A 13,728-nucleotide genomic window follows, 5' to 3' on the forward strand; every position below is an offset into this window, starting at 1 on the left:
TTTACTTTTTTCATTGCCATTTTGCCAGATGGGTGAGGGGAAGCCCTCCTGCCTTTGTCATCCTCAGTGGGCTGGTCTAGGGTCTTGTTAGTGAGGATTGTGTTGCTTCTGGTGCATGAATGTTTGCTCGGGGAGTGAGAGTAAGTTGTGTGTCACAAGAAATTAAGTCTAAGTGGGAGGTCTGACCTGTAGGAGCTGGAGACCTTATCTGGAAATCCAGCTACGATTTGTGCGCATTGCAGCATGGAAATGCCAATTAGCTTTGAACCTCCTGTGAGAGGGCCTGGATTGGAGTTCTGGGAGCTGAAATCAGGCACTTGAAGAATGCCCAGCTTCATCTTTTATTATTTTTAAAGAATGATGAAATGCCAGCGTCGCAGCTTGGCATGAAAGCAAGTCTCAGAATGCCAGGATTTCCCCTCTGAGTGCCATTATTTTTACTGCTGGTTGATTACCCTGGGGGAAAGGTATGGGCAGTCACCAGGCTGCCAGCAGTTTTGCAGTGCCGCCTATCTAAAAGCAGCTGGATTTTAAACTGTCTATTCTGCCGCATCTCTACAAGCCTAAACCCCACTCGGTCCCATCCTCTCGCGGGTTTTTTCCCGTTCTTATCTAACCAAAGCACAACACGGGTGAGCAGCCGCGACCTTCACCCCGCAGCCCCTCTGAGCCGTATGTCAGCCCAGCACAGCTGGACTACGGGGAGAGCGGAGCCAGGCGGCTTCCCCTGAACGCTTCCTCGGTGACCAGAGGCCCCAGGTGCACTGACCGCGGCGTGGGGCGCTGGGCACGGAACAGCCCGGAGTAGGAGCTTCCAGAGCCGGAGAGTGACCCCCGTTTCCCCGCCGTGCCCACCGCCCCCTCGGGGCCGCGGCCCAGCGACCCCCGCCCTCACACACTGAGGCGGGGGGGCGGGACCTGCGCGCGGTGGCTGCAGTCTTGTCGCTGTCCCATTGGCTGGCGCTCCCGTCGCTCCCGGCGCCCCCGGCTCCCCATTGGCGGCGGTTGGGACGGGCGGGGGGTGTGTGTGTGTGATCTCCGCCCCCGCCGTGACGCTCGGGGAAAGCCCCCGCCCACATTCCACAGCTGGAGCCTGGCGGGGGCAGAGCGCCCGACGCCGATTGGGGGGCGGCCCGCCCGTCGGCAGCGCTCCTCGCCCCCGATTGGCGAGCCCGGGCGGCGGGGGCGGGGCCAGGCGGGACGTGGGCGGGGCGCGACGCGCAGCTGGCGGGGGCGACCCGCACGCCCCGGTCCCGCAAACTCCCGGTGGCAGCGGCGGGGAAGCGGCCTCACCGCGGTGACGGGCCGGGAAGCGAAGAGCGAGCGAGAGAACGAGGGGCCCCGCGGCCTATGGGAGCGGGCGGCGCGGTGTGAGCCGGCCGCCGCGGGTGGGCGAGGGGCAAGCGGCAAGCGGGGGGGATTTGTCGACGGCGGATCGGCCTGTGGGGCTGCCCCGTGTGTTACGGCCGCCATGGAAGTGTGCGAGAGCGGCGGGGAGCAGCCGCCGCTGCTGCACTGGGACCGCAAGCTGAGCGAGCTGTGCGAGCCCGCCGATCCCGATACCCTGCTGTGCCACACGGTGAGGAGCGGCGGGGGCGCAGCCGTGGGGGGGCTTCGGGGGCGCCTTCCCGGGCGGAGCTGCCGGGACGGCGAGGGGAGGGGCTGGATGAGACGCCCCCCCTCCCCTCCGAGGTGGGTGGGGCGCGTTGCGGGGCACTGTGGTGAGGGTCGTCCCCGGCCGACTCGGCCTCCCGTTGAGGTGGGGGAGACAGAGGCGCCGCGGCCGGGGGGGGGGTGTCTCCGGCCGACGCTTCTCTTCGGGTCTGGTGCCCCATGGCAGGCGCTGGGTCCGTGGCTCGCCCATCGCGCCGCTCTGTCACAACTTCCTCCCCTCCGCAGTCGGGCGCAGCCGCTGGCAGCTCCGCGCTGTCGGGGTCAGCCCCAGCCCGGGCCTCGTTGGTTCCCCAGGGCGGGCCGCCTGCCTCCCAGCCGGGACTCCTTCCCCGGGGCTTAGCGCTGCCGCCTTCTCGCCCGTCAGGAGTCGGCGGCCGCGTCTCCTCCTTCTCAAGCGAGATATTCCCTTCGCTGTCTCGCTCCCCGGCTCCAGTTTGTCCCGGGAGCCCAGGACGTGGGACAGACGGATGGATGTCGTGACCCAGGGGGTTTTCTGTCCCCCGTGCTCACAGCCTGGTCATTGGCCGTCGTGCTGGTGTTGGTGAGGTTGGCTCTCCCGTAGGTGTGATGTGAGGGGTCCTTTAAAGATGCCGATGAAATAATTTGCTTGAATGGCTTTGAGGGCCAGCACGTGAGGTTCGAATGATCTTTATTTATTGTTTTGCCCGGAATCCCTATATTCTTCCTTATGCAAAATACCTAGTTAAGACAATCCCGAGGAAATGCATCTTAACGCATCTGCGTTGCTTCTCTGTCCTGGAGACTATTTTTGCAAGAAAAGAGGTACAGCTTTGTAAAACCCTGTAGGTGTGAATCCTCAGTGGAAGGGAGCTGGACTGTTTCGGGAGAGCCTGCATGGGAGAATCCTCCAGTTCCCTGAGTGTGCAGAGCACGACGGCGTTGTCGCTGAGCACGTGCTCCAATGGAGACCCCGTTGAACAAGGTGGTAGTGCCTGGCACATGGCAGTGGGGCTTGGGTTCCTTTCTTGGGACTCAGGGAGTGATGTGCAAGTACAGTCACCCTGCAGAGAGGGACCAACCCTTTCCCATGGGAGCAGAGGTTATCCCACAGCCCAAGGGACGGCAAGGCAGCATGCTGGTGCTGCGGGGATGGAGATGTTGGTGTTGGTCTGGAAAGGCAAACAAGGAAGGGCTTATTTGTTTTGCTCTGTACGCCGTGGCCTTACTGATCCGGGATCGTGTCCGTCACAAGCTCCAAACCTCGTTTTGGCAGGAAGCGAGCCTGCTACACGCGTGACTGTCTTTAAACATTGTTTGGTTTCTTTGTCTTTGAAAACTTGGGCTTTCTTGCGCAATGTGTATCTTCTGCTAGATCCGGGGAAGAGCCAATAGTATCTTATGGTGGGTTTTTGTTTTTTTTTAAAAAATAATTTCTTTTAAAGAGACAGCAAGAACACTTAACAATGAAAAGCTCTTCTTTCAAGCAGCTGGTTTCTTGTGTTGTTCTTTTTCTTTAAGAAGATACAGCCTTTTTCTTCCAACAAGGAATATATTGTGAATTAAATGAGAGGCTCTTCAGACAGTGCTCCTCACGTGGAGTTTGCAGTTGTGCTGGGATACTTCTACTTTGTTTGGATCCTTGTGTTGAGAATGGAGTTGCCACCCTTAACTTTTATTCTTTTCTTCAGTGTTCTACTATTATTATTTTAAATTTTTTTTAATTACTGCCCTGAAAGAGATCTTGCACTTGGGCTGGAACTTGTGGCTGTAGTGACATGGTAGTGTGTCCATTTCCAGGAGCTTGGGATTTGATTTTAAGTGTAGCTTGGCAAACAAAACATCCTGGCTGGCAGTAGATGGAAATGTACTGCTTTTCCCTCAGCTGTTTTCCAAGTTTTATTGGGCATTTTAAGCTTCAAGTGCTATGATGAGGTGTGTTGTGCAAGAGGCAGTGCATAGCTGGATCTGCAAAACCTTGGGCTGTGATCCTCCTTTACAGCTAGCATTCTGCTGTTGATTTGTTGGTGTGGGCTATTTGTTTTGTTGGGGTTTTTTGTTTGTTTTGTTGCAGTTTTTTTAGGAGCTTAAGATTTCTTTAGAGCACCTTAAAATCAAATACAAAGCATGAAATTAATTTATCTTTGTTGTTTCTGGAATTCTTTTTTTTAAAAAAAAAAAACCAAACAACTAAACCAAACCAGCAACCAAATGCTATGGATAAAGTAGTAGGTATAGTGGGATATTAGGATCTTTTAATTAAATAAGGGAGGTTTTCTGAAATTACCATTTCAGGGGAAAAAAGCACATGTTTCTGCCTGTTGGACTTTTGTTTTGTAAAGCACATCCTTCTGTGTGGAGGAAAATACTGTGCTTGAGATAATGGAACACAAGTTCTCCATTTACCTCTGGCCAAAGCTTCATAGAATCATCTTTAAAAACAAACCAACCAACCAAACAAACCAGCCCCTCCGCATGAAACATCTGCTTTTCTCTTGGCTTATACTTTCCATCTGGGAGGATTGCTTTGACCCAGCTGGTTCTCCTGTGTGTCTGTATCCTTATTGCAGGGTGTTTCTGATAAGACTGAGGTGGTGAGGACTCCCTCCAACACAGTGCCCACCACCTGTGCATTCATCCTCAAGGCTGAGGAACACGAGGAACACGTGTCCTATGGCATCTTCTCTTTGTGCACTCCTGAGCTGCCCCACAGCTGGATGTGTGGGTGCCTTCAAGAGAACTTCTGAGTGGGAAGTTCTCCTGTGAGTGTGAGCTGGACTGACCCAGGGGGAGGAGGGTTACTGAGGGGAGAGCTCACAAGCAGGAAGAAGGATCCATATCCTTTGGCAGTCAGACCTGTGTGTGCAAGCAGGAGTGGGTGGTAATTCTGTGCCAGCTGCCTTTTGTGTATTTTAAGTTAAAATTTAAACTTTTTATGACTGCAAAGGCTGCTTGTGGGTCTGGTTGATGTGAAGCTAGCAGACAAGTGTGAAAGCACGCATACACTTACAAAGTTGACTTCTATTTTAAATTGTTCCAGCCTGCCTTAATTACCAGGGTTGAAATCCAGCCTCCTGGGGATTTACATTTCTCTTTAACAGCTGATGATTTCATCAGTGCCTGAAGCAGCATGAGGAGCAGCAGTTCCCGTGCTCTGCTGGTGCTGTTGGTGATATCATCAGTTATGCTAGGGGAAAGTGGGACCTCGAGCAGTTCAGCTCTGGTGTTGGCAGACAGTGAGCCTTGAGGTGGTTCATTAAATTCTTCATGGTTAATAGTAACTATCTGGATGCCAGGTAGCTTTATTTTTCTGCAGTGGCTTAGTTTCCCAGCTTAAGAAAAGGCTAAAAGGTTTCCCAAGAGGTGTTTTCGTGGCATATGAACGTGACTGTGTAAAATCTTCTTATGGCTGTTTAGGATTGTGTGTCAGTAATACCATACACTGGCATTGTGCAAGTTATTATCATTATTATCTTTTTATTTTTCCTGGCAGTCAAACAGAAAGGAAGTGCAAAAGGGCACAGAAGCATGGCCAGGTTGCAAGCCCTTCACCTTTGTGCCACTGCTATTACTTCCCATAACGTGCAGGTGGGCTCAAAATGGGCTTTGTGGTCATGGTTCTTCTCTGGAGCTGATCAATGGTTGTACACAGCCCAGCAGGGACAGTGGCTTCAGAGACAAATGCCAGATCTGATGCAGATGGAGAAGTCTGTTGACAAACACGCTGTGAAATGCCAACTACCTGTCCCATGGCTGGTTGGGAGATGAAGGACAGATGGTTCTTAGGAGCCTTTGACTTTTAAAAACTCTTTATTTAATACTGAGAAGCCCCCTCCTACCCCATTATTTTCATAGTTATTTTAACACATTAAGATACTGGCTACCTCTTCCAGAGGGTAGCAATATGCAGCTGATCCTGGCATGGCAGATGTAGAAGTGCCTCTGCCTTAGAGGTACAAGAGGGTGGGGGCTGGCTTAAGTATTTATGGCTAAATTCTCAGGTGTGCTGCCCCAAGTGTCTTGATGATGAGCGGTTAACTGGAAGATATTTAAAATGATAAGTAGCTCAAATGCTTATTCTTTAAAGACACTGACATTTGAAGCTCATGAAAAAAATGACATGGCTCAAATGTCACATTGCTGACACCGTTTTCTGGGTGTTATTTGAGCTTGGCAAGCCTGCTGCAGTGTCACTGGTGATTCTGTGGGCAGCTCAGCCCTGGAATATGGGTGCAGCATGAGAGGAGGGGGCATCCCAGACCTTGGCTACTTGAATTACCATCTCCCTGTCAGAACACAAAAGCAAAGCAATGTGCCCCTGGAGTTCAGTGTTGTGATCATCACCTAATGAAGAGACTATGAACTGGCCTTCTTTCCTCAGATAAAAACTGCCCCTAACAAGCTTCTGAACCTCACCAGGAGCTTGCTGTGACTCATTTCCTCTCTTACAAAAAAGACAGCCGCTGCTGCTCTTCTGATGACTTCTGCAGAAATGCTTTCTCCAGAACAAGCTGCCAAAGATTGTCTCTAGTTTTCTGAATATGGCACAGGCAATAGTTAATTTAAATGGTGCTTGATTTTTACAATCTGTGTGTATTTTAATTAAAAGTTGTGGTTACCACAGTGTGTCTTGATGTGAAGCTGGCTATATCTTATGCTGTGGTGGCTGCATGTAGCTCGCTGTAAAATCTGGTGTCAATATAGTTTAAGCCAATTTTTTTGTTTTTGATTTTATTTCAGTGTGGGGGTATTTATTTGAAAGTGGGGTTTGGACTGTTGCCCATTAACATAAAAACTGAAATCTCTCATTCTTTCTTTTCTGTACACCTGCATATGGAGGACCAGATGGCTGACTTCAGGTGAAATACTTGTAAAATCAATACTTACAAGTATGTTGCCAAAATCCTCCAGTAAATAGGGGAAATGTTAAAGTGAGATTTTTAAATAATTGTATACAGACTCTGTACAAAGCATGAAATGATAAATTTTGAGAATACCTTTTCAAATTTATAAAACAGTGTCACAACTGTTGAAGATCAGAACTAGTTGGAATCAGTGCTTTGCACTGGAAGCCATTCCTTTCCCCCCTCCTCACCCCCTTTTTTTTTTTTTTTCCTGAATTTTCTGAATTTAAATAAGAATACCAATCCTGTTTGTTGAGGAGCATGCTAGGTAGTCATAATATCTTTAATTGATCTACAGTTCCTCTAAAAGCTGAGATAAACACAAGTGTGATACTTTGAAACTTTACCCTCACATTTGCTGACAGTTAAAATTAGAAAAATTAAGGGTATTGCGTTGCTGGCTGGTTTCATTTGGACTGGCTGTAACTGTATAGTGAAGTGCTTGATCTGCTGTGAGGATGGGAACTGGAAAAAAATGTAAGTCAGTCCTGGGACTGAATTTGGAGCACATTAGATAAGAATCATCCAGCATTTACTGTACAAAAATTTCTGATTTTTTTTTTAATCCCGATGCACTGATCTGCACTTGTATTCTGTAAATGTTTCCTTACTTTGGGAGGCCAGTGTTTTTAAGCATGGAGCAGGTCATGCATGATAGCTGGGGTAAAGGAATTTCATTCACTGTGTTACCAGACAGGGTTTTCCTGTGTCTGGACTTGGTGAACTTATCTGTAGCAGTGGAGGAAATTTGTGGTCTTTGCAGGTCTTTGTTTGCAGTGTAGGAGGTCCCTTCTTTGGGGTCTTTCATAGCTGAGAGTAAAATAGGTTTTCACTGTCCTCAGGGAGGAATGGCCAATTTTTTTGTTAAAGCAGTATCATTTTTAGGAGTGGCTGTGGAGGAGGCTGATCTGACTAGCTGTAAATTCCACCTGTGGATGTGCAGCCTGACTTGATCTTGTGTCCCTCTTGCTTTATGGTGCCCTGGCTTCTGCTGCAGCAGTGAATATGTGCTGCATTTCCCCTCCCCAATGTGTCTGTCTACATACTTCTGCTTCTACGATGTCAGTTCAGATCATCATCGTGCCAGCTTTGACAAGTAAAATAAATGTAAGTGAAATCTAAAAACAAAGCAAATAGGCCTTTCACCAATATACTACCAGCTCTGGCTGTCTCTTAGCTTGTCTCTGCATCTTGCTGTGTGGCTGTCACCTGTACCACCACCCCTAAAAGCCTGAACTGTCCGACAGATGTGGAAGTAATTACTGCAGAATAAAATTCCTTTGGCACTTTAGGATCCAGTGTGTGCAGTGGTACTGTGCTGTGGTGACAAGGGGATGCCTCTGGACTGGAGGGTTTGTAAGATTCCCCCAACAGGCTTTTTTTCAGAGCTAAGCTAGAAGGGATGTGCTAGGCTTGGGTGGATGTGCTCTGCTTTGCTATGGCAGGAGCAGGGGGATGTCTGCCTCATTGCTGCACCTTGACTGTCAGCAGTGGGGCTGCTGTGACCCTACTGGTGTGGGGGCTGGAGACCCACCCAGGGTTCTGATGGGGACTGAGGCTTCTCACTCATGCTGTGTCTTGAGAGCTGCTAATCCCTCCAATGAGCTCTGTGGTCATTGTGGGTTCCATTTCTCCTGGTGATATCTCAGAGATACTTGGTTGTTGCTTTGAAAATAACTAAATGGTCCTTTGAAAGTAGCCCTCTGTCTCTGAGCAGCCAAGTTATCTTGTTGACTTTGCACTTGCAGATAAATAGTGTTTTTTGTGCTGCATCCACATACCGGTTAGCAGGCCCTGCTGTCCTTCAGTGCTGCCTGTACTCCTTCCTTCTTGCATGCCCAAAAGCTGATGGGTAATTCTTGGTTTAAACACCTTACATCTGTTTGCTAGGCCTTTCTCTGTGTCTCTCCCTTTTGGAGACGGATTCTTTTGCGGGTGAGACTTCTGCAATTACTGACAGGCAGGCAGGGTGACTAACCCAGTTCTCTGGCATCTTTCACAGGTTGCACTGGCTGCCTACCCTGAGTTTAGGAAGCCCTCCCTTTAATTCCTCCAATTTCCTAGTGCAGCTCTCCTTTTTGCCAAGGGAGCTGGGTTCTGGGTGGGTTTCCAAGGGTGTCTCTCATGGTAGCTCTCTGCAATGGGTTTTTCAGGGAGAGCACATTCATTTCTGCTGTTGCTCCCTATTCATCTCTCTCTGAATCACGGAGATGAGAAATTGCTTTCTGGATGCCCTTTGGCTGTGTTTTTTTTTCTGGGTGACGAGACCTGACAGTGTGGTTCTGCACCTGGATGTAGCTGCAGGCTGTTGTGGCAGCTGCTTGGGAGCTCAACCAGTTGTAAAATTATGTTCTTCCAAGAAGTCAGCTTTCAAGGGGTATCAGTTTCCTGACACAGCTTACCCTGTAGCAGCCCAGCAACTGGTGCTGATGTGAGAGGGCAGGTAGCAATATGTGGCTGGGGGAGGGGTGGTGAAACTGCATTTTGGGCTAGAGGAATGTGCAGTCTGTGAGTAATCTGGGTAGCTTTATGGGTTGTGCTTAGATGTACTCCTGATGTGTGTACATGTGTATTTATTTTGTACCGGTGGACTATTATTTGGGTGTCATTGGAAGGAAGGGGGATTACCTGCAGGAGGCTCATTCAAGGATTAATAGGAAAAAGGGTTGTTTGAGAAGAGTGTGGATATGCAGGAATGAAATGGGCAGACCTGAGGTTCAAAGCAGCACCCATGTTGGACCTGGTCATTGGTACACCCACCCTGCCATGGTGCAGAGTGTCAGTGAAAAGTGGAGGCTGTGTTGGATGCTTATGTGTTTTTCTTGTATAAAAGTGACAGAAACAGTGTTTGAAACACAAGCTCAGCTTAGGGCGACATTTTTTTCTGGCAAGCTACCCTTTCACCCCTTCACCACCCTTTCACTTAAGCAAGTAGTGGGCAGGAAAGAAGCTGGGTCAAAACTGGTGAGGTTCAATGAGGTGTAGCAGAGATGGGCATTGCATCCAGTATCTCTGATCTGAGATACTGAGCTCTCTGTAGCAGGGACTGTCACTCTGTCTGTCTGTGAGCTGTCAAACACAGCTTGTGACCACAGAAAAGAAGAGTCACTGAATTGAGTTATGTCAGTGGTAAATGTGTGCAGGAGGATAAAAATGCTCTGTCAAATACACAGTGCTCCCTCTGATGAGGGCAAGTTGGGTAGCAAAGACCATGTGAGAAAATAAAGGTTAGTTAAATGGGAGACACCTGAATTACGAGTGCTGTCCCCATAGCTGCCATCTATCCAACTATGCAGCTTAATAGTGCCAGTGATTTTCCTGTGTCTTGGAAACTATGAACTTTTTTTTTTCTTCCCCCATCTGCTGCTAACCAGCTTTCAATCTTCTGTATATTATCTGGCTCTGCTGTGTTGACAAGCAAAAATCTGATGGAAGAATGTGACACCTACTTCCTCTCTTTCCTCTCTGCCAAGGGAAAATAACCATTCCCCTTCAGCCATACTGGGGCTGGCTTTGTCCTTTCATGCAATCTGTTTGTCATGTAGGATGAAAAATAGAGACCAGGCTGCTCCAATAACCTATTAGGAAGCCTTCCTTACTTGTGAAGGCTCATGTGTCCTGTGCAGAGATGCAGGGAGAGAAGTGAGTTGGTGTTGGTACAGGCTTCCCGCTCACCCTGTAGTGTGGGGGCAAACAGCAAAATTACTGATATGCTTGAGTGGCTACCCTGGAGCTGTACTTGCTGGGTGAGCTCCCTTCCTGCAGGACAAGCCCTAGCTGTTTAGTGACAACTTGGAGTTTCTCATCTCCCAGCCCTTGCTGAAGTGGAGGTTGGTTGCGGGGGTGAAGTGTCTGCTCCCTTGTGACATGGGCTCATCTCCAGTAGAGAGGGGAAAGGTCACACACATGCCCTTGTTCTGCACCAAAGATACTGACTTCTGCCCCTGATTTTGGATGTAAGCAGGGTCTTAGAAGCAAAATTCCTTTAAGCATGTGGTGATTTTTGAAGTCAACGGAGCATCTTTAAACTGCTAAGATTTTGAGCATCCTGTTTAGTTTTTCTTCTCCAAAGTTTGGATGCTGTGATATGAAGGTCTGTAGAAATGGGTGAAAAAGGCCAGGCTCTTTTTATGACAGGAGGCTGACAGAAAATGGACATGGAGTGAAATAGCTTCAGAAAAGGTAAGGAAAAACAACTTCACTGTTAGGATAGCTGAGCACTGGAACAGGCTGCCCAGAGAGACTGTGTCATCTCTATCTTTGGAAGCTTTTAAGATCTGACTGGATAAAGCCCTGAGTGACCTAGTCTGATGTTACCACTGGCTGTGCTTGGGCAGGAGCCTGAGCTAGAGAACTCATGAGCCCCTTCCAGCCAGAGCTGTGCTGAGGTTCTGTGGCAGTACTGGAGCCAACACACTGCTGTGTTCAGGTTGTGATACTGCATTGTGAGGCAGCAGTCTGGTTCACAAGTTCTTCATATCCCCATCAAACTACTGAGCAATTGAGGCCACTCCATTTTGATGAGGTTTCATTGTGTGCTGGACTTGGGGTTTGTTTGTGCATCCATATTTTTGCTCAGGATTTTCCTGATAAAATTCTTACCTATTGGATCTTCTGTCATGCCCTTCTATGACTCTATGATATGGGTGTACAAGAGCCCTGCACTATTTGCTTCAAGGTTTTTTGCCTTTGTGCAACCTCATATCTGTAAGGATTGGCTACTGCCTGTGTTATTTGCTTTTTGTGGCTAATCCTGAAACTGGAGGTGTGGGAAGAGACCACCCTGCATAGTAGCTTGTGTGCCTAGCTTGGAGGAGGCTTTATAGACCTAAAACCTGAAAAACAGCCAAAAAAAAAAAAAAAAAAAAAAAAAAAAAAAAAAAAACAAAAAACAAAAAAAAAAAAAAACCCAAAAAAAACCACCAAAGCAAAACCAAACAAAAATAAACTCAAGCCCTGAATACCAAGCAGGTCTCTGTTCTTTCACCCCTGCAGTCCCATAATGAATTTTGTATGCAAGGGGATCTTATCCTCAGGCTGTTTTTTTTTTCACAGTCTCCTATAGGTTCTTCTGTTTGCTCCAATGATCTGATTGCCTCTTGATTTACTTTTGTAGAGGTTACCTGAAAATGTGTATTCTTCTTTCTGAACCTTGTGATATCCACAGCAGAGTATGTGTAGAACCAAAACGTGAGAGCAGCAAAGAGCTGATCAACTAGCTGATCAACTTCAACTGTTTTCACAGCAGAAGCAGCAAGATGAATGTTGCCTTTGGGGAGTGCTTGTGATAGGATGGGCAGGATGTGATCTACAGGAGGAATGAAGACTTAGAAGGCTGTTATTTCTAGCAAATAGATACCTGGCTTTCTTGGATCTGTCCTGGCTAGCAAAGGATGAAGACTGAGGAAAATATGATGCCTACACTGTCTGCTTCTGTACCTTGTAATATGAGGCAGTGGCAGACTTTCTGCAAAACATGTGCCTTTCTCATCATGGGTGTAACTGGCCCAGTCATCAGCACTGATGCCATGTCCTGCTCCTGCACCACAGCTCCCTTCCCCTCCACCTCTCTGCTGTCTCCCCCCGCTCAGGCACAAGGAGTGAGTGTTGTTTTGTTGATTTGTTTGTTTGTTTGCTTTTTAACAAAAAAAAACCAAACAAAAAAGCAAGCAAAAAACCAAAATGACCCTGCTTGTGTAGAGCTCTCTCTCATGCCTCCTGAACTCCCCAGTGAAGTGCTGTGGGGGCTGAAGACTCTGATAAGAATGCCCAGTTTGTCTGGCTGCTTGCCCTCTGCCTTTCCTCTTGTCCAGACATTTTTTAATTTGTTTTTCCTCTCTCCCCTCTCCACCCTGCTGCCTCTGTGTCTGCCTGACCCCTTGTCTGCACCCCCAAAGGAGCTGAAGCCAAGACTCTGGCACCAAGGGCTTCTGCCTGTGGTTACCAAACTGATGGCAGGAACTCTCCAGGGAGCTGTCAGCTGCAGGAGTCCAGATGTGGGAGGATGCTGCACCACAGCCCTGCCCACAGGGTGCCCAGCTGGGTCACCCCAGAGGATGCTGGAAGGCACTGCTCAGGCATGACTCTAAAGCAAGAGGCCTGGCAGAAAGGAGCTTTCATGCTATTTTTGAGGTGCAAGCTTTCAGAATGCTAAACTTGTCTCTGCTTTTGCATCTCTGTTTCTTTTGGCTGCTTTGCTCCTTCTGGCTTTCAGTGAATGGTGCTGCTTACAAGAGGGACTGAGAGAGAAAAGAGAAGTCTTGCTTTTGTCCTTGCCCAGGATGACTTATGGCTTCTCATTTGGCTGTGTAAATTCAGAGCAAAATTTCAGCTGAATTCCTATTGACTGTTATCTCTCTCCACTAAAAAAAAAACATGCAGCTGCTCTGGGGCTTGGGAATGTTTTCCTGGTACTTGCTTCTTGGTTTGTTAGAAATACCTTGCAAAACCATAGGGGAAAGATTGACTCAATTTATGTTGCTGTTCTTTCTCAACTACAAACACATCTGCAAGATCAAAACCAACAAAAAAAAGTGGCACCGACCTCGAAAACTGTACAGTAAATGCCTTGATTTATATTCTAAAAAAATGAAAATTAAAAGTACTTAATGCCCAGACCATATATTTTGGTGTTAATTAGAAAGATCTGGAAAAGAGGCATACAGACAACCCTCTCCTCAATACTTTGCTTGGAACAGCTTTCTGGCAAGATCAGTTGGAAACCTACTTGTTTTTAAGATGTGATTTCAGTGTTTGGGAGGGACATCATGTGTTATGGTAGCTGGGATGGAGCTCCAAGGAACCTCTGGACTCATTTAATTTATTTAGTTTCAAATTCGTGGGTGTTTGAGGGGGAAAAAAGGAGGTTGGAAGTACATACAAGAAACAAGAATCTGCAGAAGCTTGCATTGCTGAAGGCCAGGGGGAGAGACAGCTGAAGCAGTTATTCAGTGCAGAAAGCTGTGAAATCTGTGTATCAAAGGAGCCAGGATTATGACTGGATGGCTAATTAACTTTGGCACTGCCATAAGAGAGGATTAAGGTGCTGAAAAGTGCAGTTTGAGGAGATGTATGGAAACCTGGGGCTTGTAGGTGTCAGTACGCTATGGTTTGGCTGTGGGCTTTTCAATTCTTGATACCTGAATATCTGGAAGAGGGGCTAATTTGGGAGAATTCAAAGAACAACAGCAGA

General features: G+C 47.9%; 1 protein-coding gene across 3 annotated transcripts in view; it reads left to right on the top strand.

The window, feature by feature from the left end:
- Positions 1–1,236: 1,236 nt before the first annotated feature.
- Positions 1,237–13,728, top strand: part of CREB3L2 (cAMP responsive element binding protein 3 like 2) — an 81,027-nt gene continuing 68,535 nt past the window's right edge. For 2 of the 3 annotated variants that reach the window (XR_003987722.1, XM_030453620.1), the window contains exon 1: positions 1,237–1,579. Coding sequence is in view for 2 of the 3 variants with exons in the window: in XM_030453620.1 (XP_030309480.1) it covers positions 1,472–1,579 (108 nt within the window). In the remaining variant the exon portion in view is untranslated. The remainder of the gene's footprint in view (positions 1,580–13,728) is intronic. The other variant, XM_030453631.1, reaches the window with a different exon arrangement.

Source organism: Calypte anna, chromosome 1 (genome assembly GCF_003957555.1).
Source record: "Calypte anna isolate BGI_N300 chromosome 1, bCalAnn1_v1.p, whole genome shotgun sequence".
NCBI lineage: Eukaryota > Metazoa > Chordata > Aves > Apodiformes > Trochilidae > Calypte > Calypte anna.